Consider the following 27,995-nt stretch of genomic DNA (forward strand, 5'->3'; position numbering starts at 1 on the left):
GCATCTACTGAGGATACCGGCGCGTGTAATCAGCATCTACTGAGGATACCGGCGCGTGTAATCAGCATCTACTGAGGATACCGGCGCGTGTAATCAGCATCTACTGAGGATACCGGCGCGTGTAATCAGCATCTACTGAGGATACCTGCGTGTGTAATCAGCATCTACTGTGATCAGGGCCTACTAACAAGGTGCTGTGCTAAGTCCTACCCTGATGCAGGCCTGATGCCTCCATCTATCCTGGAGCTGGTGGCCTCTGGGATCAGGTTCTTCCTCACAGCAGACCTTTATAGGGCAAACAGAAACCGGTTAGTGCTGGGCTGGAACAAAAACATGCACACCCCGTAGCTCGCCAGGACCACTGCTCTAGTAAGTTGTAGCATCCAGAGGAAAACAGAGGGGTGTTCTAAACTCACCCTTCATTGGCAGGCTTCTTGCGCAGGATGCTAGGCCGGGGGGAGGACAGCAGGGTGGGGACACCAGGCCCAGTGTTCTGGGGGTGTGTCTGGCCAACGCAGGTGGGAGGCTGGCTGCTGCCGAACGTCTGGCCAATGGGGTTGGCTACAAGAGTGGAGCCGTCTGCTAACACAACTAAGAATAAAGAACAATGTTACTGTATTTTTTCAAACTAAATTAATTTGAACTAATAAATTAATATAATGAGAACTTAAGAGAGTGGAGGAAATCTGTAGAATGATATATGTATTATATTCATAATATGTAAATCTCAGACCCGACAATTCTGGACTTGTCTCTATGCTGTTGTGAGTTTGTTGCTACTTGGCTATCTGTCAACTTTTTGGTTTTTACTTTTAATACATTTACCAATGTTACGTTCCCCAGTTTCTGTGTTGTGGGTTTGTGTGTGTATTTCAAGAAATGGCTTCCTGGATTCCAAAAGCAGCTGATTGGTTGGCCCAATTGCAGATTGGAGCTCTGACCCCTCCCTCTCGTCATCAAGGGATACAGCGGTCTGCAATTACAACTCCTTCTCCAGCTGGATAAAAGCCTGTGTTCTTTTGTCAGGTGGAGAAAGCTTCTTTGTATGTCCTGTGTTGGTCTGTATAAGTTGTTGAATGTATTTTGTAGCCTCTCCTGCAGCTGTATGTGTATGCCATAGGACTTAGTACTTTGGTTTATTTGTTCAAAGTATTGGTGAATTATTCTGTTTCATTTGTTCCTGGGGGGGGGAAGCGAAACACACATTGGGAGTGTTTAGGCAAGAGGCCTGCGGGCATACATAACCTGAAGTATTGAATCTGTCTATGCACACTAGGTAAGACCTGGGAGGACCACCACCTGTATTTTGGTTAGCGCGCCACTTGTGCTAAAGGTTAGGTAAGCTGTGGGAAGGCAGCTAAGGTAGGAGAGAGGACTAACTTTTACTTTCTTTGCTTCCGTCCAGCCCCTTTTCCCCACCTTACCGTGTATAAGGAAGAATAAATTCCCTGCAAACTGTATTTCTCTGCCTCTGTCGTCCTTCCCCGCACCTACAATCACAAACCCTTTTCACTTCACGGGAGGTTGAGTTGTGGCACGGTGTTGTGTGTAACAACCAACATCTTCATTTTTTCACTCCAGATACTTTTTATCTGGACATGGTTCTACAGAACCTCCACCAGCTGAAAAAGCAACATTAACACTATGCCATCTAATCGCAGTCGCTGTACTCATCATACAGGAGAACTATCAAAACTTAATGGTGAAGATAGCTGGGTTGCAAGCGCAACTTCAGATGCAATCGTTAGGCAAGGATGAAACAGCGTCTGTGCCACCAGTAAGTACAGCTAGTACTGTAGTATAAATTCCCCGCAGCCGGACAATTCTCTCAAGGCTTCTGGAAAGAAATGCTGTCGGCATGCTCAACCAGTGGCGCTCATTCAGCCGTTTGAACATTTCTAACGTGTCCTCCCCATTAAGCAACGAGTCGAAGTCAGGCTTCTCCTTCACCCGTTACGGGGTATGGCCTGCCGAAGTCTCCCACCATTAGCTCATTGAAAACCCTAGTCATTGGCGACTCAATTAACCTCAATATTAGACTTAACGAATCATCCAGTGATCTTACACTGTTTACCAGGGTGCAGGGCTACTGACGTAAAGGTTGATCTGAAGATGGTGCTGGCTAAGGCTAAAACTGGTGAGTGTAGAGAGAATAGGTATATTGTTATCCATGTCGGCACCAACGATGTTAGGATGAAACAGTCAGAGGTCACCAAGCACAACATAGCTTCAGGGTGTAAATCAGCTAGAAAGATGTGTCGGCACTGAGTAATTGTCTCTGGCCCCCACCCAGTTAGGGGGAGTGATAAGCTCTACAGCAGCATCTAGCTGATTTACATTCAACTCAATCACTGGTTAAAAACTGTTTTCTGCCCCTCCCAAAATATAGAAAGAGGGCCAATCTACACATTCTGGGACTCACCGACAAACAGTACCAAGCCTGGCCTGCTGAGGAGTGAGCTCATCTTATCTATGAACATAGACAGAGCTCTAACTCCTCCAGCTCCACAATGAGATAGCCAGCCAGCCTGCCAGCTTAGTGGAGTCTGCCACTAACGCAGTCAAATCAGCTTTCCCCATTGAGACCGCGTCTGTGCCTCAATCTAGGTGGTACTCGCATTAGCAGTCTCACTGGAATAAAGACCTCCTCCATTCCTGTCATTATTGAAAGAGACTGTGATATCTCAAAATAGGGTTACATATTGTAAGATCCCTCACTTCCAAGGCAGTCATAGTCAATGAACTAATCACTGATCATAATCTTGATGTGATTGGCCTGACTGAAACATGGCTCAAGCCCGATGAATTGACTGTGTTAAATTAGGCCTTTCCCCCTGGTTACACTAGTAACCATATCTCCCACGCATCCCGCAAAGGCTTAGGTGTTGCTAACATTTATGACAGCGAAATTCAATTTACACAAAAAAAATTGACTGCGTTTTTTCTTTTGAGCATCTAGTCACGAAATCTATGCAGCCTACACAATCACCTTTTATAGCTACTGTTTACAGGCTTAATGGACTGTATACAGTGTTCCTCACAGTGTTCTTATCAGTAGTCATGGCAGATAATATTCACATTTTTGTTGACTTCAATATCCACATGGAAAAGTCCACAGATCCACTCCAAAAGGCTTTCGGGGTTTGTCCAACATGTTTCCGGACCTACACATTGCCACAGTCATACCCTGGGTCTAGTTTTGTCATGTGGAAAAAATATTGTGGATCTCAATGTTTTTCCTCATATTCCTGGACTATCGAACCACCAATTATTACGTTCGCAATCGCAACAAATAACCTGCTCAGACCCTAAACAAGGATCACCAAAAGCCGTGCTATAAATTCTCAGAAACCCAAAGATTCCTAGATGCACTTTCCAGACTCCCTTCACCTACTGGACGTCAAAGTACAAAAACCGGTTAACCACTTAATTGAGGATCTAAATTTAACCTTGGATAATACCCTAGATGGAGCCGCATCCCCCCCCCCAAAAAAAACATTTGTCACAAGACGTTTACTCCCTGGTATACAGAAAATACCCGAGCCTTGAAGCAAGCTTCCAGAAAATTGGAATGGAAATGGAGCTCCACCAAACTGGAAGTCTTGCGACTAGCTTGGAAAGACAGTACTATGCAATAAAGAGCCCTCACTGCTGCTTGATCATCTTATTTTTCCAGCCTAATTGAGGAGAATAAGAACAATCCAACATTTCTTATTGATACTGTTGCAAAGCTAAATAAAAAGCAGCATTCCCCAAGAGAGGATGGCTTTCACTTCAGCAGTGATAAATTCACAAACTTCGATGAAAAGATCTTTAGAAAGCAAATTACAGACTCCTTTTTGAATCTGCGTGTTTCGTCAAAGCGCAGTTGTCCTGAATCTGCACAGAACTGCCATGACCTAGGATCAATGGAGACACTCGTTTTTTAATCCTACATCTCTTGACACATTCATGAAAATAGTCATGGCCTCTAAACCGTCAAGCTGCATACTGGACCTTATTCCAACTAAGCAACTCAAAGAGCTACTTCCTGTGCTTGGTCCACCAGTGTTCAGCATAATAAAAATGGCTCCCCTATCCAATCAAATGTATTCCTAAAGCCCTTTTTACATCCACCGATATCACAAAGTGCTATATAGGAACCCAGCCTAAAACTCCAAACAATGCAGATGTAGAAGCATGGTGGCTAGGAAAACCCCCCTAGAAAGGCAGGTGGCTAGGAAGAAACCTAGAGAGGAACCAGGCTCTGAGGGGTGGCCAATCCTCTCCTGGCTGTGCCGGGTGGAGCTTATAACAGTACATGGCCAAGATGTTCAAACATTCATAGATGATCAGCAGGGTCAAATAATAATAATCACAGTGGTTGTAGAGGGTGCAACAGGTCAGCACCTCGGAAGTAAATGTCAGTTGACTTTTCATGGCCAATCACATCCACCGGATGTGTACCAAACTCACTAAAGTGGCAGTAATAAAGCCCCTCTTCAAAAAGCCAAACCTCGACCCAGATGTTTTTTTATTTTTAACTATCGGCCTATTTCGAATATCTCATTCCTCTCAAACATTTTAGAAAACGCTGTTGTGCAGCAACTCACTTCCTTCCTGAAGACAAATGTATATGAAATGCTTCGGTCAGGTTTTAGACCCCATCATAGCAGACGGCACTCGTGAAGGTGGCAAATTACCCTTTAATGGCGTCAGACCAAGGCTCCGCATCTGTCCTTGTGCTTCTAGACCTTAGTGCTGCTTTTGAAACCATTGATCAACACATTCTTTTGGAGAGATTAGAAACTCTAATTGGTCTACATGGACAAGTTCTTGCCTGGTTCAGATCCCATCTGTCGGAGAGATATCAGTTTGTCTCTGTGGATGGCTTCTCCTCTGACAAATCAATTGTAAGTGTCGGCGTTCCTCAAGGTTCCATTTTAGGACCACTATTGTTTCCACTATACACTACCGGTCAAAATGTTTATAACACCTCATTCAAGAGTTTTATTTTACAATGTAGAAAATTGTAAGAACATAGTGAAGACATCAAACTATGAAAAAAACATATTGAATAATGTAGTGACCAAAAGTGTTAAATCAAAATATATTTTCTATTTGAGATTCTACAAAGTAGCCACCCTTTTCCTTGATGACAGCTTTGCACACTCTTGGAATTCTCTCAACCAGCTTCACCTGGAATGATTTTCCAACAGTCTTGAAGGAGTTCCCACATATGCTGAGCACTTGTTGCACCCTCTACAACCACTGATTATTATTTGACCCTGCTGGTCCTCTACGAACGTTTGAACATCTTGAAGAACAATCTGGCCTTAAATGGCCATTTACTCTGATAATCTCCACCTGGCACAGCCAGAAGAGGACTGGTCACCTCTCTAGGTTTCTTCCTATGTTCCTGCCTTTCCAGGGAGTTTTTCCTAGCCACCATGCTTCTACATCTGCATTGCTTGCCGTTTTAGGCTGGTTTTTTGTATAGCACTTTGACATCTGCTGATGTAAAAAAGGTTTCATAAATACAATTTGATTGATTCAAGCCTCTTCAAACTTCCAACTTAACTTAAACTTCTTTGTTCACCAACTTACCTGAGGTCTTGTTCTCAATGGCTGGCTGCTGTTGGTTGATGGGCACAGGTTGAATGTTTTGCGCAGTGATCTGACCGGTGGTAGTGTGCAGGCCCTGGGTGCTGATGTTGGTTGACTTGATGCCCTGCGTGGTCATGGCGGCGGGCTGGATGTTCTGCGTGTTGATCTGAGCGATGCGGTCCACCGTCATCAGCTGCATGGGGTTGAGGTGCACTGCCGACGCTACGCCCACACTGGCCTGGGTCTGCATGGCCGTGCCGCTGGGGGCCTGAGGGGTTACTGTAGGGGTAACAGGAAACAGAGATGAGGGGTTGGGGTTGACACACACAGGGTTAGAGACTTGTTAAGAGACAGATTACACTAGCCCACAATTGGGTCGGACCCTGGCCTGGGAAGACGAAACTAGTGATGTAATGATACAAAATTATCATTGATCTTGATTGAAGTGAGAGTTGGTTCAGTACTTTCATTATCTAGCATTTTTATTATTGGCCATCATCAGCATCATTGTCTAGCATCATCAACAGCATCATCATTATAAACATAATTATATAGCATTATACCCCAAGAATTCGAAATATCTGATTGGTTACAGAGTCATATGGAAGCAGTGATTTAAATAGTAAGAGAAGAGGTGAGTGGTACCTGGGTACTGTCGGATGGTTGAAACAGAGCTGGTGATGGGGGTGTAGGTGTGTGTCAGAGGGTACGACGAAGAAGGGTAGGTAGGCAGGAAGTACTGAAACTGCACTGGCACCGGTTGCCTGTGTGTGTGTGGCGGGGGAGAATGCATGCCAACTGAATAAGATAAAAAAACAACTTTTGCCTTGTCATAACATTTTCAGCTTTCAACTATCAACCAGAAATGTGCTCCAAGTACAGCAGAAATAAGGAGAAGACATTTTAGACTATTGATATGTAGCCCAGGACAATTGAGAAACATTAAGTGTTTTCACATGCTATCTATCCTCTGGGATCAGATACTCATCTTGTTGATGCATGTATTATCGTCAACCCAAAATAAAAATCTATCAGTGCCCATCTCTGACCTGTCACTGCGGGCCTCCATGGTGATGGGGTTGGGGGAGGAGCGGGGGCCTGAGATGGGGATCAGGTTGCCCCTCTCTCCAGGGTACTCCGGTTGGATCCTGGGCGAGGTGTGGGCTATTGGCTGGGGAACCACTTTAGCTGAAGAGGGCGGAGGTGGAATGGGGGTGCCAATTTCATTTCACAACATAAAATCACTCCGTAGGGACTGGTGCTATAAATTAAATTTGTTGCTATCAGTTCGGCAGTTGATAATTCAATGTGTCACTGTTTTTAATAGTCTCTACTCATACCAATGACTTATTAGATATGTAAACATGACATGTGGAGTATGTTACTCCAGAGAGAAGCCTGGTGCCTTTGACTTCAACATTAACGATTGAGATACTTACCCACAGGGATGTTGGACGTGGTGACTGCTGTAGCGTGGGAGGAATGAGAGGGCATCGCCATGGTGACGATGTTACTGTTGGGGTGGGGTCCTGGGCCTGGGTGAGGTACGATGTGGTTATAACACAATTAAAACAGAATAAAGGAGACATTTAGTATTGCTAACTGTTCCCTCTGCTTCCGCACAACAAGCTGTACCGGTACATCACGTCTGACATCAACAGACTCCTATCCCAACCCATAGGACTGTTGAATAGCTAACAGAATGGCTACACGGACTGAGTTGACCCTTGTATTTGATTTTTGCAATGATCTATGCACACTCACGGGACTCTACACATACAATCATAATTTATGCTGCTGCTGCTACTCTTCATACATCTGATGCCTTGTCACCTCACCCCTATACATATCTACCTCAATCACTCCAGTATCCCTGCACATATGGCATTGGAACTGATCCTGTATTATAGCTTCTTACTTTCTCATGTCCTTTTTATTTATATTTCTTGTGTGTTTTTGTTCTACCTTATGTTATTTTTGGTGCGATATTGATTAGTGCATTGTTGGGTTTGGAGCTTACAAGAAAGGCATTTTACTGTACTTGTGCATGTGACTTAAAACTTGAATATGCTGCTGAAATGAAAATAGATGAGTTAGACCCCTCTCAATCACAACAATAGCATCATACCTGTTGTACTAGGCGATGGAGCAGTATTGGTGGCTAATATGGGGGCAACAGTTGCTGCAGCAACAGGAGTAACATTGCTGAATATGGGCTTCTGTGCCATGGTGTTGTACAACTGGGGTTTCTGACCCCCAATGGCAGGGTGAGAGGGCAGGGTGATGCGTGTGGGGGTCTCCCGAGATTGGGGAGGACGCTGGATGCTCAGAGTGGCTGGAGGGGGGTGAACGGTCAGCCCTGGACGCCTGATGGAAGAGAACAAGAGGAGAGTTAACACTGGTTTTACATACCAATAGCTGGAATAGTATTGGGCATAGTGCACATTTACACAATGTGGAGCTTAGTTGGTAGAGCATGGCGCTTGCATTGCCAGGATAGTTGGTTTGATTACCGGGACATAAAAAAACTGATGTATGACCAAGTCGGTTTGAACAAAGAATCTGCTAAATGGCACCCACACACACACAAAAAACAAAATAAAACAGTACAAAATGGTTCAAAGTTAATGCTTTGAGCATGTCGTACCCATGAACCATCTCGGCGGAGTGCGTGGCTGAGCTAACCACTGGGGACTGAGGCCTGGTGGCCGTTACCGGGGCAACCACCGCGGGCAACACAGCCGTGGACGTTGTTACTATTGGCCGGGACTGGATAGGCTGGTGGATGATGTGCTGGACAGTAGGTGGGCCAGTACCACTACCAGGGCCTGTAGCAGGTCTCAGTACGGTTGGTCCTTTGGAACTGGACATCACAGCAGCTGCAGCAGCTCCTGGAAACACACATGAAAAACAGTTAGACATGTCTGTGCTAAGGATGGTTTTGCTGAGGACCTATAGTGGGTAAAAATATGAACCAACCACTATGGTGTACTTTGTTTGGTCACAGTAAGCACAGTGACTATTTTCTGAATGATAAAAATGTCTATCTGCTCTGGGCTATGCAACTGACCTCGGGGTAGATGGGAGGTAAAGGTGTGCTGGGGAATGCCAGTGGAGCCGAGCTGCAGGGGCGGGCCGTTGCTGCGAATGATCTGCACGTGATGGTGCAGGTTACTGGGGTTGCCCTGGAAACGCCACGCCCATGGACACAAAGCATTATAGATTTGGAACCACATTTTTCATCATGTCATCACATTGGGTAACCTTAAAAGGGTATATTATTGCTGGGGTACATTACAACGGTAAACAACACCAGTCCTTACCTGTTGGCCACTGATAGTTGCTACAGGGATGCCGGGGGTCGGAGGCACAGTGCTCTCCATGGTTACAGTGAGGTGGCTTGGCACCTTGGGTGGCAGGGAGATGTGGCCCTGGATGTTGGCTGGTGCTGGGGCAATTACTCGACTGGGCATGGGCGACTTCAGAGATGACTGCACCTATGAAAAGGCATGGAGAGATTAGATAAAGTAGGCAGTAGGCAAATGCAGCATAAAGAACTCTGAGCTGCCTCATCCATACCTTTATAGGTCCTTCAGTGAAGGCCAGAGGCAGGCCCTGGGGAATGTGCGGTGGAGGAGCTGACACTGTGACGGGCATGCCCTGCTGGAGGGGCAGGTGCTGAGGTAGTGTTGGGTGGTGACCCTGGGAGGGGCCGTGGACCTGGGGATAAGGCCGGACCACCACTGTCTCCTGCTTGTCATCTCTGAACCCCGGTGCTCCACCACCACTGGGGCGGTCATAAGGACTGTGGTCTGGGTGAGGGTCACGGCTGCTATCGTCTGTCCCACCTGTGGTACAAAGAGTTGGAGTACTAACCCTTGTTATGCAGCAGACTTGACTGACCAATGATTTCTCACACTTACTAACCATTGCAAATAGTTGTAAAAGCTGTGATACAAAGCGAGTTAGTTCAGCAGGTTGCATGTTATTACCTGTCGTGTTTGGTTGACTACTAGCCACCATTGCAGTGTTTCCTCCGGGAATCTGTTTTTTTCCCATACCAGGGGGTATTCCCGGTCGTGAATATTGTTGTGAACTCATCTTCTGACACAATTGACTTCTACGTAATGAAGAGAATAATATTAAACTTGAAAGGTACAGGTAACTGCCAAAATAAAGGAAACACCAACAAAGTGTTTTAATATGGCGTTGCACCACAACAGCTTCTATGTGCCTTGGCATAGATTCTACAAATGTCTTGGATCTCTATTTGAGGGATGCAACACCATTCTTCCACAAGAAATTCCATAATTTGGTGTTTTGTTGGTGGTGGAAAATGCAGTTTCTGGCACCGCTCCAGAATCTCCCATTAGTGTTCATTTGGGTTGAGATCTGGTGACTGAGACACACACACCCTTTAAACCCCCTATGCTCGTGAGTCTCCTCTTTCAAAATCACTGAGATGTCTTCTTCTAGCCATGGTGGACAAAATATTGAGCAACTGGGCATTTTTATACATGACCCTAAACATTATGCAATGCTAACTGCTTAAATTTCTTCAGGAACCACACCTGTGTGGAAGCACCTGATTTCAATATACTTTGTATCCCTCATTTACTCAAGTGTTTCCTTTATTTTGCCAGTTACCTGTATGTAGCTAGCAAATATAAATTCACAACTGAATTTTGCCGACATCTAACGTTAAGCAGACATTTTCTCAAAATCGTCCATTATGAGGTCCATTGCACACAGTCAGTGCTGTAATGCTTAGTTAAGTAGCTAACGTTAAGTGAGTGCATTGACTTCTGCAAGGATTTCTCTGCAAGTTGTAACCATATAACGTTAGACATCAATAACTAGCTAACTTGATGGCCAACATTTAGACTATTAACACTCTGTTTGCAGTGGACTGGATTCAAGCCAAGGATAACATTAGCTTGCTACAACTTCAAAGCAGTCACTCGCTAACTGTACGGTTAAGTTAGCTTACTAGTCACTGACTTGATAGTTTGTTGCTACTTCGATGAAGCCAGTGTGGGCTAGCCGCTAACTAAGCAAGTTGAACAGACAGCTCTTTTAGTCTATTTAAACCGTAGTAACGTTAGATACAGTACACAACTAATTACATATTAACTGAAATCGCGCCTTAGCTAACAATGCTAGAAGCTAGCTAAATGCTGCATTATGTCACTGAACTAACAATAATCAATACATTTGTTGATTAGCCCATTCATCAGAAAGACGTACATTCATCTGCAATTATTATTGGTGGTTACTAAGAAACAGTACGATTATATAGAACCAGCAACAAGAACATACCTTGTTTTTGATCAGGAATCTCCATCCGTGTCTTTCTACTACGCGCGTGTTCCACAAGCATCACTATTTCAGAGCTTCCGGTTTTCAGTGAGTTTGTTTAGCCATATTGCAAAATAAAAGCCATATGGAAAAATAACGCTACAATAAGAAGGTTGCTGTAGCATTCTATAGTTGCTCGTGTTCATACGAAATTGGAATTGTCTTCATTAGTGTGTAGTATTTTCTCTAAGAGTCCTTACTACTTTTAATTTGAAGGATTTGCTTCCGGTTTTCTCCTGCCAAATGTCGTTGAGTTTGAAATGAAAACAGAAGTGAAAATGCAATGTTGATACACGTAGCTAGCATGATTTACTGAAGATAAAGTACATGCTGACTTTTTTGTCCTTGGCTAAAACAGTTTATTCATACAATGTGTGCATTGCATTTGTCTGATATACTGAAATTTTGCACCATATAACTCATTATGCTAGCACGCCAGCCAGGTAGCTACCCCAGCATGCATCTCGTTACTTCTTTGGTCGGTCGACAGATGAAAACATGGCGGCGATCAGTAAATACTTTACAGCTAAGAACTGCACTGTAGCAGGCGCCACAATCGTTGCCTTGTATCTTCTCAAGAGGAAAAGACATGCTGACAAGATAAATGGGTAACTAAGTTAAACTTGACAACTATTTCGTAGCTAAAGTAAGATTAGCTAGATGACTGCCCATCATAATGCTAAACTGATGTAGCCAACAACATTGGCTAGCTAGTAATGTCGCGTTGAAAACAACTGGGAACTAGGGGAAAGTAAGAGGTCAAATCATGACGTCAGTGATCTTCAGGTCGGAAAGTCGGAGCACTAGAAAGAGTCGCGAGTTGGATGACCTTTCTAAACGATTTTCCCAGCTGGAGATCGTTTTTTTTGTGCCGAATTCACAGTTGTTTCTAACGCACTTAATTCAGAGATTTCCGAGTTCCCAGTATTTCTGAACGCGCATTTGTCAGACAAAATGTAACTGAGACAAGTTGCAGTATGATGACATTGAATCAGAGATTTCTGTTATGTTGTTTTAACACTTTTAGGTAGCTAGTAGTTTATGGAATACATTTTCTCTACTGACACTCAGAGGTCCTGGGGGACTATGATTGAATTTCCTTTTATAGCTGGGTGGTCAGGATTCCAAGGTCTCGCGAACAAAGTAATATGTGTGTGTTGTGTGTCTTTAGGTACCATTGATTGGCTTCATTTACTGTTTTATGTTTAGGGTGAAAAGATCATCAGAACTACAGTTGAGCAAAGATGTAAGTGTTTGTATTCAGGAAATATTACCAACTACTGAGTTGTAACACTCAATGTTGAAATCTCTCTTACCATAGTATTTTTTTCTTTATTTTTACAATTTTCTACATTGTAGAATAATAGTGAAGACCTCAACTATGAAATAACATATGGACTCATGTAGTAACCAAAAAGTTGTTAAACAAATCTAAATATATTTTATATCTGGGATTCTTCAAAGTAGCCACCCTTTGCCTTGATGACAGCTTTGCACACTCTTGGCATTCTCTCAACCAGCTTCACTGGGAATGCTTTTCCAACAGTCTTGAAGGAGTTCCCACATATGCTGAGCACTTATTGGCTGCTTTTCCTTCACTCTGTGGTCAAACTCATCCCAAACCATCTCAATTGGGGTGATAGTGGAGGCGAGGTCATCTGATGCAGCACTCCATCATTCTCCTTGTTCAAATAGCCTTTACACAGCCTGGAGGTGTGTTGGGTCATCGTCCTGTTGAAAAACAAATGATAATCCCAATAAGCGCAAACCAGTTTGGATGGCGTATTGCTGCAGAATGCTGTGGTAGCAATGCTGGTTAAGTGTGCCTTGAGTTCTAAATCACTGACAGTGTCACCAGCAAAGCACCATCACACCACCTCCTCCATGCTTCACGGTGGGAACCACACATGTGGAGATCATCCGTTCACCTACTCTGCGTCTCACAAAGACACGGCGGTTGGAACCAAAACTCAAATTTGGTCTCATCAGACCAAAGGACAGATGTACACCAGTCTAACATCCATTGCTCTTCTTGGCCCAAGCAAGTCTCTTCTTCTTATTGGTGTACTTTAGTAGTGGTTTCTTTGTAGCAGTTCGACCATGAAGGACTGATTCACGCAGTCTCCTCTGAACAATTGATGTTGAGATTCGTCTGTTACTTGAACTCTGTGAAGCATTTATTTGGGCTGCAATTTCTGAGGCAGGTAACTCTAATGAACTTATCCTCTGCAGCAGAGGTAACTGTGGGTCATCCTTTCCTGTGGTGGTCCTCATGAGAGCCCGTTTCATCATTGCGCTTGATGGTTTTTGCAACTGCCCTTGAAGAAACTTTCAAAGTTCTTCAAATGTTCCAGATTGACTAACCTTCATGTCTTTAAGTCATGATGGACTGTCGTTTCTCTTTGCTTATTTTAGCTGTTCCTGCCATAATATGGACTTGATCTTTTACCAAATAGGGCTATCTTCTGTATACCACCTCTTCCTTGTCACAACACAACTGATTGGCTCAAACGCATTAAAAAGGAAAGAAATTCCACAAATTAACTTTTAACAAGGCAAACCTGCTCATTGAAATGCATTCTGGGTGACTACCTCGTGAATCTGGTTCAGAGAATGCCAAGAGTGTGCAAAGCTGTCATCAAGGCAAAGGGTGGCTGCTTTGAAGAATCTCAAATATAAAATACATTTTGATTTGTATAACACTTTTTTGGTTACTACATGATTCCATATATGTTATTTCATAGTTTTGATGTCTTCACTGTTGTTCTACAATGTAGAAAATTGTAAAAATAAAGAAGAACCCTGCAATGAGTAGGTGTGTCCAAACTTTTGACGGGTACTTATATAACGTTTATTTATTTATTTTAAAACTTAGTCCGGCTTTAAACTTACTCTTGAAAGTTGTAATAGTAGAATGCACAAGGTGCAATTTCGACATTGGGTAGTGCATCATCAGTTCCTATTGTCATGTTAGTCATTGTGTACCTTAGAGAGCTATTTATAACTTGTCAGAAATGTCCAGATCAACAAGACCATGTCAGCTAACATAAAAATAAAAATAAACTTTAACCCATAGATAGTGTTGTAATTTTTTAGTCACTCAAATATCACATGAATACATATAACATATGCCAAAATGTATAGAATTGCAAGAAAATGTGCTTTAAAACTGCTGAAGGTTCTTTGTGCCCCTTGTCAAATTGCATAGAATTGCAGGAAATAAGCTTGAAACCTGTGAAATTCTTTCCACCTACAAGAGGGATGTGAACAGTTTGTGTTATGAGCAGTGCATGTGTCCATAGAAATGGTCATGGCACTTGCGCGGGATCTTCCCCATTGCTGGAAGGGGGGCCAGAGTGAAAAAGTTTGGGACCCCTGTCTTACCACACCCAGGGACAACATTTTGGCAATGTCAATATCCACATGCCGTTACCAGATTAACCATGTAGGACTGAGCTGGTGAGATTTGAAGGGGTTTATTTTTCTGATTAATCTGTAAATGTTTGGTATGATGTGTGTCAGGAGGCCAAGAAGGAAAGGACGGTGGTGGACAAGGTGTTCTTTGCACGTATCCTGAAGATAGTGAAGATCATGGTTCCTGGAGTGTTCTGCAAAGAGGTAAAAGCTCTTCTACAAACTTGATGACTTTGAATGCACTCCAACATTTTCATCTTGATTGGAATTACATTTCACTTAATGTAAGGAAGTGTGTTGTGTAACATCTCAACACATCTTCCGATCACTTGTGTTGACCTATTTCTGGTAATCTACCTCTCCACAGTCAGGATACTGTCTCCTCATCGCTGCCATGCTGGTGGCCAGAACCTACTGTGATGTGTGGATGATCCAGAATGGCACCATGATCGAGAGGTAGGTAGGGCTGGGCGATATATCTAATTCATGTTTCAGGTCGATGTTCCAAATGCCTGTATCACAAAAACTCGGTATTTGAGGTTTGGTCCAACATAATCAGTCTTATGGACACTGAAACGCTTAGAGACATTATTTTACTGTTTTAGAGAATAAATTATATTTTCCAACGATACCCTTTTTGTCTCAACTCCCAAAATGTAGAACAGAGGAGACTCTACTAAAACGAGAGTATCAATGAACATGTGGAAAATAAATGCTCAATTTCTGTCTCACGCGGCATTGCAGTACCACCTACCGCCTCTGTAGCATTTTAGCCACATACTGTTGTCTAGTCTGTTTTATGAATGTGCAATGAGCATAAAAATACACATTTATAAGCAAATAGATCCAAGTTGGCTAGACTTTAAAAATAAAGATTAGCTGGCTACTCACTAGCACATGGACTTGTGCTTCAGAGAGCATTTATGAGACCTGTGTTCATTTTCTATAATGCCTGCTACAAGAAGTTAACCATTATTAATGAATGTGCATTATGCATGGTTCCTGTTCAATTTGTAACAAAAATGTCATTTTCATAGACGGACTTGAAAGCCAGATCAGTGGTTATTGCAACAAAAGCAGGCTAAAATAATACAATTATTAGTGGGTCTTATTGTTGTAGAAGGCTTATATTTAGCTTAGGTATAATTTTCCAAGCCCTGAATTCATTAGATTAATCCTGACTGTTTGAAATGCAGTGTATTGACCTTTTAATTGTTCAACAAAGTTTAAGAGAAAACGTAAAAAATAAAGATGTGAATCACTCATGACTTTGAATAAGTCGAGATGTGATTTTTCAGGCCATATCGCTCAGCCCTAGAGGTAGGACTCCATAGAAAACCCTAGCACACCAGCATCGCCAGAAGCAATTTCAACATAGCTTTGCAAAATGGTTATTTATCATATTTGACAGGTTATAATCATCTCTTAATTCCTCCACAGTGGAATAATTAGCAGAGATGTCAATCTTTTCAAGAAGCGTTTTATTACTATATTGCTGCCATACCAGTGTCCATTTGCATGGAATACTTTACTGCTTGGGGTGCCTGAAAGCAGAATATGATTAAGTGCTTATGAATTCACTTGTGTATTGTTGTTGTGGTTTAATTGCTTTTCTGGGCATCACTGATCATGAAGGGTTGCAGGCTTGAAAATATTTGAAATGGTGTATTTACCTTCTAGTCAGTTATTAACATAATCCTGGTTATTTTCTAGAGCGGATTTCATTTTGTGTTTGGGGTGGAAATCTGGACAGACATTTGATCCTGGCAGCCCTACAGGACTAGACTGGCCCAACTTATTAATGAGACTTTATTTGCACTCCTCATCCTGCTGTGTTCACCTTTTAACAGTGGCTTTTTCCAATGTTCAGTAATTGATCAGGGTGATAGCCTTTTTCAAGATCCAGTGACTCACTCTCGCCCAACTAGCTGGGTCAGTTTAAAGAGCGACTGCCTTTGAAAGCAACTAATCCCTTTGGTAACGGCCTATGTGGCATCGATATGAGTCAGAAGCAGGTATTCTAGTGTCAAAATCTACTACAAAGTGTAAATAGGGTAATTTGGATAATAAAGTCAATCTCATCTAAAACAGAGTTTGTAACATTTCTGCGTCACAGCGGGTAAATTAAGTTTGGGATTTAAATTGGCGATGTCCATTTGCCCACTAACATGTGGTGAACAGCTGCAGTGATTGCTCTCTATACAATAGCATAGAGTGTGAGGCAGACTTGCTCAGCAGCTCCAACTGTTTACATAAGACAAAAACGTCATGCAATTTTTTTACTTGAGAACTACTGCACCAAACACCATAGCAAGATGTAAAATTGCTACCATTCTGTATACTTCTGGCCCTTCTTTGAACACTGTGTTAACTAACCCCCAGACGAGCTTCAATGCCATATAATTCTCCTTCCGTGGTCTCCAACTGCTCTTAAATGCAAGTACAACTAAATGCATGCTCTTCAACCGATCGCTACCAGCACCTGCCCGCCCGTCCAGCATCACTACTCTGGATGGTTCTGACTTAGAATATGTGGACAACTAAAAATACCTAGGTGTCTGGTTAGACTGTAAACTCTCCTTCCTCAGACTCACATTAAGCATCTCCATTCCAAAATGAAATCTAGAATCAGCTTCCTATTTCGCAACAAAGCATCCTTCACTCATTCTGCCAAACATACCCTCGTAAAACTGACTATCCTACCGAGCCTCGACTTCGGCGATGTCATTTACAAAATAGCCTCCAACACTCTACTCAGCAAATTGGATGCAGTCTATTACAGTGCCATCTGTTTTGTCACCAAAGCCCCATATACTACCCACCACTGCGAACTGTATGCTCTCGTTGGCTGGCCCTCGCTTCATATTCATCTTCAAACCCACTGGCTCCAGGTAATCTATAAGTCTTTGCTAGGTAAAGCCCCACCTTATCTCAGCTCACTGGTCACCATAGCAGCACCAAACCGTACATAGCCCATCTGTAAATAGCCCATCCAACTACCTCATCCCCATACAGTATTTATTTATTTATCTTGCTCCTTTGCACCCCAGTATCTCCTGCACATCTACCATTCCAGTGTTTTAATTGCTACAGTGCCTTGCGAAAGTATTTGGCCCCCTTGAACTTTGCGAGCTTTTGCCACATTTCAGGCTTCAAACATAAAGATATAAAACTGTATTTTTTATGAAGAATCAACAACAAGTGGGACACAATCATGAAGTGGAACGACATTTATTGGATATTTCAAACTTTTTTTAACAAATCAAAAACTGAAAAATTGGGCGTGCAAAATTATTCAGCCCCTTTACTTTCTTTTCAGTGCGGCAAACTCTCTCCAGAAGTTCAGTGAGGATCTCTGAATGATCCAATGTTGACCTAAATGACTAATGATGATAAATACAATCCACCTGTGTGGAATCAAGTCTCCGTATAAATGCACCTGCACTGTGATAGTCTCAGAGGTCCGTTAAAAGCAGAGAGCATCATGAAGAACAAGGATCACACCAGGCAGGTCCGAGATACTGTTGTGAAGAAGTTTAAAGCCGGATTTGGATAAAACAAGATTTCCCAAGCTTTAAACATCCCAAGGAGCACTGTGCAAGCGATAATATTGAAATGGAAGGAGTATCAGACCACTACAAATCTACCAAGACCTGGCCGTCCCTCTAAACTTTCAGCTCATACAAGGAGAAGACTGATCAGAGATGCAGCCAAGAGGCCCATGATCACTCTGGATGAACTGCAGAGATCTACAGCTGAGGTGGGAGACTCTGTCCATAGGACAACAATCAGTCGTATATTGCACAAATCTGGCCTTTATGGAAGAGTGGCAAGAAGAAAGCCATTTCTTAAAGATATCCATAAAAAGTGTTGTTTAATGTTTGCCAAATGCCACCTGGGAGACACACCAAACATGTGGAAGAAAGTGCTCTGGTCAGATGAAACCAAAATTGAACTTTTTGGCAACAATGCAAAACGTTATGTTTGGCGTAAAAGCAACACAGCTCATCACCCTGAACGCACCATCCCCACTGTCAAACATGGTGGTGGCAGCATCATGGTTTGGGCCTGCTTTTCTTCAGCAGGGACAGGGAAGATGGTTAAAATTGATGGGAAGATGGATGGAGCCAAATACAGGACCATTCTGGAAGAAAACCTGATGGAGTCTGCAAAAGACCTGAGACCGGGACAGAGATTTTTCTTCCAACAAAACAATGATCCAAAACATAAAGCAAAATCTACAATGGAATGGTTCAAAAATAAACATATCCAGGTGTTAGAATGGCCAAGTCAAAGTCCAGACCTGAATCCAATCGAGAATCTGTGGAAAGAACTGAAAACTGCTGTTCACAAATGCTCTCCATCCAACCTCACTGAGCTCGAGCAGTTTTGCAAGGAGGAATGGGAAAAAATTTCAGTCTCTCGATGTGCAAAACTGATAGAGACATACCCCAAGCGACTTACAGCTGTAATCGCAGCAAAAGGTGGCGCTACAAAGTATTAACTTAAGGGGGCTGAATAATTTTGCACGCCCAATTTTTCAAGTTTTTGATTTGTTAAAAAAGTTTGAAATATCCAATAAATGTTGTTCCACTTCATGATTGTGTCCCACTTGTTGTTGATTCTTCACAAAAAAATGCAGTTTTAAATCTTTATGTTTGAAGCCTGAAATGTGGCAAAAGGTCGCAAAGTTCAACAGGGCCGAATACTTTCGCACGGCACTGTATATTGTAATTACTTCGCCACCATGGCCTATTTAAATAAAGGTGAAATAAAAACAATTCATGCTGGGTATTTTGAGGAAGTGAAATAGGCTTCTCTGTCTACAGTGTCTCATGAGTGACAAACATAATAAACCAAATGCGGAATCGGTTAGGAAATCCACCTCCAAGACTGAAAACAAGTTTTTTTCTAATGACAGAAAAACACACGCGCCAATTGGCGTGTTCAGTGGCTCTTTAAGGTGCGGACAATCTAGCTCTTCCAGTGTTGGGTTTTTCTGTGCGCTAAGAAACACTGAAAAAACACAGACCTTTGGTTTACAATGTAGAATGACCCCACTTTTGCCCTGTATGTGACATTGTGAGTGTATTCACTTTGTGGATGTTGGTTTGCAGTGCAATTATTGGTCGTTCAACAAAAGATTTCAAGAGACTCTTGTTCAACTTTATAAAAGTCATGCCATTTGTAAGTGCAACTTTCATACTTCTATTTTTGTGGTTAATTTGTTGTCTTAATTGTCTCTACTACCCGTAGATTAAAACAAAATATATGATTATATAACTAACATTATAATGTGTAATTCTACACATTACCCTTTCTCAATACAATATATTTGATAATAAACTAATGAACTTACAGTTAACCTCATGATTTGGGAATGGTGGTTTACATTTGTATTAGTATTGTGCCCAATGGGGAGAGCGTTTGTGTGTATTTTTGGTCAATACTAAAACTGCCTGATAACAGACTTGTGATCCCTGGCCTATATTTATTAGAGGTTTTATGAGGTGTTTATGATTATTTACTCAGTGCACACATTCCAATTGAGTGGTATACTCGCACTATAAAATGTAATGCACTGCTTTTAAATGAGACTGCTATTATTGCCTGTTTGCCTGTTTCAGATCTCGCTGGTTAACAACTTCCTCAAGCTGGGTTTGAATGAACTGAAGCTCTGTTGCCGGGTTCGACTCACCAAGCACCTCTATGATGAGTACCTACAGTAAGTCCCGTTGATCACATTCCCAGGCCTACTTCGTGCAGAATATTACTTCTGAGAGAACATCTGTTTGTCTGCCCTTAGCTTGTCTCTTGTGAAAGACATTAACATTTGCATCCCAACCCAAATCACGTAGCAGGAGATTTGTTTCTGGATGACTGGATTAGCTCAGGTCCCCGGGTTCTGGACTGGACGCACACATTCGGCTGTGCCCAGATGACAGCTCCGTTATTGCAGTTTAACTGAAGTCCGGCCCAGAAAGCAATTCCCATAGACAGACCCATAGAGAAGTCACATTTGAAAATTCTTAATAAGACACTTATGTCATCACCTTTGTGCACAAAACTACCATTGAATTATTCACTTAATTGTCACTGAAGACGATTTTTCTTTTTCAACACTCACAGCCGAAGATATGGAAACATTTTATTCATGCTGAGCCCAGTTGGCCAGGGGATGTGCCGGTTGGTTTGTGTAGCTGTCCACGTTCTTGGCACCCTCTGGCAGAGTTCCCGGAGCATGTTCGTGTGGTACTGCTTGCTGTCTGTCCAGTGCGCACTGAGCGCTAGTGCGCAGGTATAGTTGTCCCAGTAAAAACGAATATAGAAAGATGGCAGCAACCAGAAACAGCGTATGCAAACTTAAGTTGATTACGCTGAAAACGCCATTCTGGACGCTGTCTAGTTCGTATATAACCCAGTGGATTAGCCCTTAGAAATAGAGCTAGTTTGGAAGGATTTTGCCTTGATCCTCTTTCATCTTACAAATTTCATAGCCACAATGCAATAGGTACTTACAGTGTAGTGACCCTGTTGCAATGGTGTAATGAACAATGACTTCATAAACTCAGTGATAGAAAATACATAACCCACCTGCCAAATCCTGTTTCATGTTTTCACCACACCATCCTCCAGAGGTTACACGTACTATAAGATTGGTAACCTGGACAACCGCATCGGTAACCCCGACCAGCTGTTGACCCAGGACGTTGAGAGGTTCTGTAACAGTGTAGTGGACCTCTACTCCAACATCAGCAAGGTAACCTGCACTTAAATAGCCTGGATAAACTAGACCGAATTCTGCACTCAAACGAAACAATGGTTAGTGCAGAGTTCAGACGGGTTCAACCAGGCTATTAAAAAACCCCTCTGTTGTAGAGACAACTAATGCTGCTCAAAGCCTGATACAATCTACTGCTATTGACAATCTACTGCTATTGACAATCTACTGCTATTGACAGTACACTGAACCTATGATGATAATCAGACAGCTGTTCTGTCCCTTCAGCCTCTATTGGACATTGGTCTGTACATCTTCAAGTTGACCTCGGCCATCGGGCCACAGGTGAGTCTTGCTTTGTCTAATGTAGCCTTCTATGGATCTCTGGAATTGTCCCACAGTTAGTCTTATGTAGTTTAAATTGAAAGAATGACCATGATAATCTCCAATGCATCCTTACAGCAGAATAGAGTTTCTAACGTCTCTATTCTACTTTCCTCTCCCCCTCAGGGTCCTGCCTGTATGATAGGCTACCTGGTGTTCTCTGGGCTCATCCTGACACGTCTGCGGCGGCCCATCGGCAAGATGACGGTGATGGAGCAGAGATACGAGGGAGAGTACCGATTCGTCAACTCACGCCTAATCACCAACAGGTCAGTCGGGGGACACATCTCTCCTTACCACTGTTCCTCGCTTCTTTTTTTAGACAAAGAATCTCTTTCATGTTCTTTTCCCACAGTGAAGAAATTGCCTTCTACAATGGAAACCTGAGGGAGAAACAGACTATTCACTCTACCTTCCAGAAACTGGTGAGAGGGCAGGGGCTTTAAATGTATCAGTGGCAGTAGTTGACTTACTATGGTAGGGATCACCAACTAGATTCAGCCTGAGGATGATTTTTTTTTGGGGTGGATGGTCAGGGCGACAGAATATAATTTCAAATCATTTGTAGACTGCAAATTGACCGCAAGAAGCCCAAACAGATTTAACATTTGACTAAAACATAATCATTTCAAACATTGCTTTGTATACGATCACACATATCTCTCTATTATGCGTGGGAATACTTTGGAACAGATTCCCAGAATTAAAATCACTTGGAGCTGATTTGCTGGGGGGTTTTACAGTCTTTTATGTACCCAAAATGAAAATGTAAAAAAAAGTTTGGCGAACAAATAAAATGACCTGCGGGCCCTGTGGTTTCACAGAATATCTATACTGCAGTGCATATACAATGTCTCACGTTGCATTCCCTTTTACCGCTAGGTGGATCATTTGCACAATTTCATTGTCTTCCGTTTTTCAACTGGTTTCGTGGACAGCATCATTGCAAAGTGTGAGAACTTGTCATGTCTTTGATTTGAAGTTTGTTATCAATTGCTTTATTTATCTTCTCTCATCCAAATTAAGATAATATAGCTGAATTAACTGACAATAGCTGAATGAACTACTTGTGGTTTTCCCCATCTCTGTAGATATTGCCACTGTTGTGGGGTACCTGGTGGTGAGCAGGCCGTTCCTGAACCACACCCACCCTCGCCACCTACGCAGTACCCACGCTGAGCTGCTAGAGGTGAAGAGAGACAGAGTGTGTGTCTGTGTTCTGGATGGTTGAGATCCTAACTTCCCTGTGGCTCCTCTCCCTCGTTCTCATTCAGGACTATTACCAGAGTGGGCGTATGTTGCTGAGCATGTCTCAGGCCCTGGGAAGAATCGTCCTGGCTGGCAGAGAGATGAGCAGACTCTCTGGGTCAGTCATACACCATGCTCTTATCTCACAATTGGTTCAACTGGTGCAATGGTTCATTGGTTCGGTGGTTCACTGGTAGTCTGAATGACAGTCTGTTTGTGCTATCATGTCAACTCCCTGTCAGTTATTGCGATAGAGTTCCAATATTTGTATAGTTGTGGGGGTTATCAAATTAGGATCCAATCCTCTGTTCTCCTCAAACACATTAATGTTCATATTTGAAGATTGCTGTTAGGCTAGACTGTTTGGCCTGATAATGACAGCAATGGAGACTGTAAGAATACAAACAGATCTGGGACCAGTTATATTGTTCACTGTTTTAATGTTCTGAGATTGCTCCACTTGTTCTTCTTTCCCTCCATCTGCTGTCCCCTCCTCAATGACCCCTGCTGCCTTCTCCTCACTGACCCCTGATGCCTTCTCCTCACTGACCCCTGCTGCCTTCTCCTCACTGACCCCTGCTGCCTCCTCCTCACTGACCCATGCTGCCTCCTCCTCACTGACCCCTGCTGCCTTCTCACTGACCCCTGCTGTCTCCTCCTCAATGGCCCCTGCTGCCCCCTCCTCAATGACCCCTGCTGCCCCCTCCTCAATGACCCCTGCTGCCCCCTCCTCAATGACCCCTGCTGCCCCCTCCTCAATGACCCCTGCTGCCCCCTCCTCAATGACCCCTGCTGCCCCCTCCTCAATGACCCCTGCTGCCCCCTCCTCAATGACCCCTGCTGTCCCCTCCTCACTGACCCCCGCTCTCTCCTCCTCACTGACCCATGCTGCCTCCTCCTCACTGACCCCTGCTGCCTTCTCCTCACTGACCCCTGCTGTCTCCTCCTCAATGGCCCCTGCTGCCCCCTCCTCAATGACCCCTGCTGCCCCCTCCTCAATGACCCCTGCTGCCCCCTCCTCAATGACCCCTGCTGCCCCCTCTTCAATGACCCCTGCTGTCCCCTCCTCACTGACCCCCGCTCTCTCCTCCTCACTGACCCCCGCTCTCTCCTCCTCACTGACCCCCGCTGTCCCCTCCTCAATGAACCCTGCTCTCTCCTCCTCACTGACCCCTGCTGTCCCCTCCTCAATGAACCCTGCTCTCTCCTCTTCACTGACCCCTGCGGTCTCCTCCTCACTGACCCCTGCTGTCCCCTCCTCACTGACCCCCGCTCTCTCCTCCTCACTGACCCCCGCTGTCCCCTCCTCAATGAACCCTGCGGTCTCCTCCTCACTGACCCCTGCGGTCTCCTCCTCACTGACCCCTGCGGTCTCCTCCTCACTGACCCCTGCGGTCTCCTCCTCACTGACCCCTGCGGTCTCCTCCTCAATGACCCCTGCGGTCTCCTCAATGACCCCTGCGGTCTCCTCCTCAATGACCCCTGCGGTCTCCTCCTCAATGACCCCTGCGGTCTCCTCCTCACTGACCCCTGCGGTCTCCTCCTCAATGACCCCTGCGGTCTCCTCCTCAATGACCCCTGCTCTCTCCTCCTCAATGACCCCTGCTCTCTCCTCCTCACTGACCCCTGCTGTCCCCTCCTCACTGACCCCTGCTCTCTCCTCCTCACTGACCCCTGCTGTCCCCTCCTCAATGAACCCTGCTGTCCCCTCCTCACTGACCCCTGCTGTCCCCCTACAGGTTCACAGCTCGCATCACAGAGATCATGAAAGTCCTGAAAGAGCTGAACTCTGGGAAATACGAGAGGACCATGGTCTCACAACAGGGAGGAAGAGGTGCCCGCTGCATGTTCCCTGATGTATTGATGATATTATTGTTGTAGTATAGCAGTCTCATGTTGTAGTACTCTTATGCAGGAACATGACAACATTTTACTAGTTGATGTGAGAGATGATTGCTTTCGATTTCTTTTGTCACATTTTTAGATGGTGAATTACAAGATAGAATCACCTTGGTCCCAGGAAGTGGTGAAATCATCCACAAAGACAAGATTATTAAGTATGTGTCTGACAGACACATGTATTATAGCAATAGAATAAACATGATTAACATGCTTAATGAAAGCAGGTACTACCTGGTTTGACGTTGTACTTGTGTCTCAGGTTTGAGCATACACCCCTTGCAACGCCCAATGGAGACATTCTTATCAAAGACCTCAGCTTTGAGGTGAGTATCTCAATCCCACCTAGGAGCAACTCCGTACTGAACCAATGTATACAATTCATGAAACTAGACTTTAGACGGTTGAGGGACTGTAAGTGCAGACGGCTGTACTGTGCCTTCCCATCCCCTGCTAACCTAAGGTGACGTCAGGGACAAACGTCTTGGTGTGTGGCCCCAACGGCTGTGGGAAGAGCTCACTCTTCAGAGTCCTGGGAGAGGTATGAGGAATCAACAATTGCTGAAAAAGCCTATTATGTTGCTGTAGTGTTGACTGTTTTACATTCATGAGTAGTAATGGATGTGTCTGTTTCTCAGCTCTGGCCTCTGTTTGGTGGCCGTCTCACCAAACCTGAGCGAGGGAAACTCTTCTATGTTCCCCAGAGGCCATACATGACCCTGGGCTCTCTGAGGGATCAGGTGATCTACCCAGATACAGTGGAGGACCAGAGGAGGAAGGGCACCTTTGATAAGGTAGACTAACTCTCTAATCACATCAGCTCATTACTGGATCATATATCCAATCACAGCAGCCATTTTCTGGACCAATGATTGTAATGCTTCTCATGAAACCCCCGAGCTGACACGGTACAAATCTGTCGTTCTGCCCCTGAACAGGCAGTTAACCCACTGTTCCAAGGCCGTCATTGAAAATAAGAATTTGTTCTTAACTGACTTGCCTAGTTAAATAAAGGTACAATTTAAAAAATGAAGAAAGAACAGTGTGCTGTACGTGGCCTCTGTCAGTAGGGTGTGGTATGTCTGCGTATAACACAAAGCTATGCATGCTGTTTGCTGACAGTGTGGTATACTGGCATGTTTGTACATCTGTGTGTGTGTGTGTGTGTGTGTGTGTGTGTGTGTGTGTGTATGTGTGTTTTGTGCTGGGGAACAGGTGCTAAAGGAGTACCTGGACAACGTCCAGCTTGGTCACATCCTGGAGCGGGAGGGCAGCTGGGACACGGTCCAGGACTGGATGGACGTCCTCAGTGGAGGAGAGAAACAGAGGATGGCTGTAAGTCACTGCTCATTTCCTAAAAAAACAGAGAATAGTGTAGACACGTGTAGTTGTTTTGTCTCTTTCTATGCCAGACTAATTCTGCTCGCTGCATAGCACTTCACTCCATTTATGTTGCCATGACGTTTAAGACCATTTTACAAGCACCAATGGCTGTAAAATGGGTAAATGTAGCTTTTCATTGATTGGACACTCTTTCTCACTCACTCACTCACTCACTCACTCACTCACTCACTCACTCACTCACTCACTCACTCACTCACTCACTCACTCACACTCTCTCTCTCTCTCTCTCTCTGGTATCTAGATGGCCCGTCTGTTCTACCACAAGCCCCAGTTTGCCATTCTGGATGAGTGCACCAGTGCTGTGAGTGTAGATGTGGAGGACTTCATCTACAGCCACTGTAGGACGGTAAGATACAATACCGTGGACTATTAATGAAGATTATATATTAAATAGGCCATTTTGTCAATATAATGATGATTATTTAAAAATCTATTATTTATGTGCACATTGTGAAAGAGGAATGAAAACGATCCAAGGAAATTGATGCATGGTAACTTGATGTGATGTGTTATTGTTTCTATCTTCTTGCCCTTTGTGCTGTTGTCTGTGCCCAATAATGTCTGTACCATGTTGTGCTGCTGCCATCTTGTGCCATGTTGTGTTGCTGACATGCTGTTGTTGTCGTCTTAGGTCTCTTTTTATGTAGTGTTGTGGTGTCTCTCTTGTCGTGATGCGTGTTTTGTCCTATTTTTAATACCAGCCCCCTTCCCCTCAGGAGGCCTTTTGGTAGGCCGTCATTGTAAAAATAATTTGTAAACTGATTTGCCTAGTAAAATAAAAAAATAACTTACAGGAGACTGAGAAAGTGTTTTCCGAGCTTATGGGATGTCATATTTACCTTTCCCCAGGTGGGCATCACGTTGTTCACAGTTTCTCACAGGAAGTCTTTGTGGAAGCACCATGAGGTAAGTCCTTTCACACCGAACGATGAAACATAAAATGACTGTCCATATAATAGTAAAATGCAGGTGAATACTAAAGCCCTGTTCTTTTGTCCTTTTTCAATTCTGAGAGAGTTTACTTGTTTATATAGGTTAAAATACGTTCCAAATATCTAAAAGGACACCTAACCAGTGATTTCTGTCTCTTCTCCAGTACTACCTGCACATGGACGGAAGGGGAAACTACGAGTTTAAAGCCATCACCCAGGAAACAATTGCGTTTGGGTCATAATGACCTCACCACAGCTAATTATTGCTCACATAGATGGTCCTAAGTAATTCTGCACTACATGAAGCATAGGGAACAGAGAAGTCAAGTCCTAACATATTAAAATGTTATGCAATGGTATGAAGACTGTGAGCTCAATGTCAAGAGAGAAATAGCTAAACCTATATTCGATTAAAGGTAGAGTCCACAATATGACATACAGAGCAGGGTACACTTCCTGCTTGCAGAAATAAACAAAACAATTGAATTCTGCCAAGACTGACCGTATTGGCTCTTCCTGAGGGCAGATTGAATTCTGCCAAGACTGACCGTTTTGGCTCTTCCTGAGGGCAGATTGAATTCTGCCAAGACTGACCGTTTTGGCTCTTCCTGAGGGCAGATTGAATTCTGCCAAGACTGACCGTTTTGGCTCTTCCTGAGGGCAGATTGAATTCTGCCAAGACTGACCGTTTTGGCTCTTCCTGAGGGCAGATTGAATTCTGCCAAGACTGACCGTTTTGGCTCTTCCTGAGGGCAGATTGAATTCTGTTTAGAACTGGAAGCCGCCCCGCTGTGTATGATGATGTCATATTGCAGAGTCTACCTTTAAGGATGTGTGTGTGTAGTGAGTTTTAATTGTATGTGAAGCAAATAATGTACTAAAAAAACTAGCCTTACCGATTGTATGTTTAAATTTTATTTCTGTTAATATTGCATTGTTTTTCATTATTTAAAATGGTCAGTTTTAATGTCTAGTTTTGAATTAAATGTTTGTTTAGTGCTGTTTGTTGAAACACTGAAGTGCATTCTTCTTTCATGAAGCCAGTAACT

General features: G+C 43.6%; 2 protein-coding genes across 4 annotated transcripts in view; one reads left to right on the forward strand and one right to left on the reverse strand.

Annotated features, from left to right (window-relative positions):
* Nucleotides 1-11,450, reverse strand: part of LOC124041958 (histone deacetylase complex subunit SAP130-like) — an 18,923-nt gene extending 7,473 nt beyond the window's left edge. The window contains exons 1-13 of one of the 3 annotated variants that reach the window (XM_046360170.1): nucleotides 10,906-11,450; nucleotides 9,579-9,706; nucleotides 9,166-9,434; nucleotides 8,910-9,083; nucleotides 8,657-8,780; nucleotides 8,234-8,477; nucleotides 7,715-7,953; nucleotides 7,026-7,121; nucleotides 6,636-6,774; nucleotides 6,232-6,350; nucleotides 5,587-5,865; nucleotides 417-591; nucleotides 211-285 (exon numbers count right to left, since the gene is read on the reverse strand). In XM_046360170.1, the coding sequence (XP_046216126.1) occupies nucleotides 211-285; nucleotides 417-591; nucleotides 5,587-5,865; nucleotides 6,232-6,350; nucleotides 6,636-6,774; nucleotides 7,026-7,121; nucleotides 7,715-7,953; nucleotides 8,234-8,477; nucleotides 8,657-8,780; nucleotides 8,910-9,083; nucleotides 9,166-9,434; nucleotides 9,579-9,687 (2,042 nt within the window). In that variant the 5' untranslated portion in view covers nucleotides 9,688-9,706; nucleotides 10,906-11,450. Of the gene's footprint in view, nucleotides 1-210; nucleotides 286-416; nucleotides 592-5,586; nucleotides 5,866-6,231; nucleotides 6,351-6,635; nucleotides 6,775-7,025; nucleotides 7,122-7,714; nucleotides 7,954-8,233; nucleotides 8,478-8,656; nucleotides 8,787-8,909; nucleotides 9,084-9,165; nucleotides 9,435-9,578; nucleotides 9,707-10,905 lie in introns of all 3 variants that reach the window. The other 2 variants (XM_046360169.1, XM_046360171.1) reach the window with 2 other exon arrangements.
* On the forward strand, nucleotides 11,262-27,958 carry LOC124041960 (ATP-binding cassette sub-family D member 3-like). Its single transcript, XM_046360174.1, has 22 exons — nucleotides 11,262-11,552; nucleotides 12,154-12,190; nucleotides 14,467-14,562; nucleotides 14,726-14,814; nucleotides 19,476-19,545; nucleotides 19,986-20,083; nucleotides 20,995-21,118; nucleotides 21,368-21,424; nucleotides 21,590-21,732; nucleotides 21,819-21,888; nucleotides 22,346-22,415; nucleotides 22,555-22,652; nucleotides 22,738-22,829; nucleotides 24,451-24,545; nucleotides 24,696-24,768; nucleotides 24,873-24,936; nucleotides 25,074-25,151; nucleotides 25,249-25,404; nucleotides 25,826-25,945; nucleotides 26,256-26,360; nucleotides 26,864-26,920; nucleotides 27,111-27,958. Exons 1-22 carry the CDS (start codon nucleotides 11,443-11,445, stop codon nucleotides 27,186-27,188), a joined length of 1,980 nt encoding a protein of 659 aa, XP_046216130.1. The 5' UTR covers nucleotides 11,262-11,442; the 3' UTR covers nucleotides 27,189-27,958.
* Nucleotides 27,959-27,995: the final 37 nt, after the last annotated feature.

The sequence above is a fragment of the Oncorhynchus gorbuscha genome, linkage group LG08 (genome assembly GCF_021184085.1).
Source record: "Oncorhynchus gorbuscha isolate QuinsamMale2020 ecotype Even-year linkage group LG08, OgorEven_v1.0, whole genome shotgun sequence".
NCBI classification, from domain to species: domain Eukaryota; kingdom Metazoa; phylum Chordata; class Actinopteri; order Salmoniformes; family Salmonidae; genus Oncorhynchus; species Oncorhynchus gorbuscha.

Bases quoted from the DNA above. Each gene is read 5' to 3' on its own strand.
- LOC124041960 (XM_046360174.1), top strand. From the start codon at position 11,443: ATGGCGGCGATCAGTAAATACTTTACAGCTAAGAACTGCACTGTAGCA. The intron at 11,553-12,153 runs GTAACTAAGTTA...TTTTATGTTTAG, and splicing joins CATGCTGACAAGATAAATGG to GGTGAAAAGATCATCAGAAC. The intron at 22,830-24,450 runs GTCAGTCATACA...GTCCCCCTACAG, and splicing joins GAGATGAGCAGACTCTCTGG to GTTCACAGCTCGCATCACAG.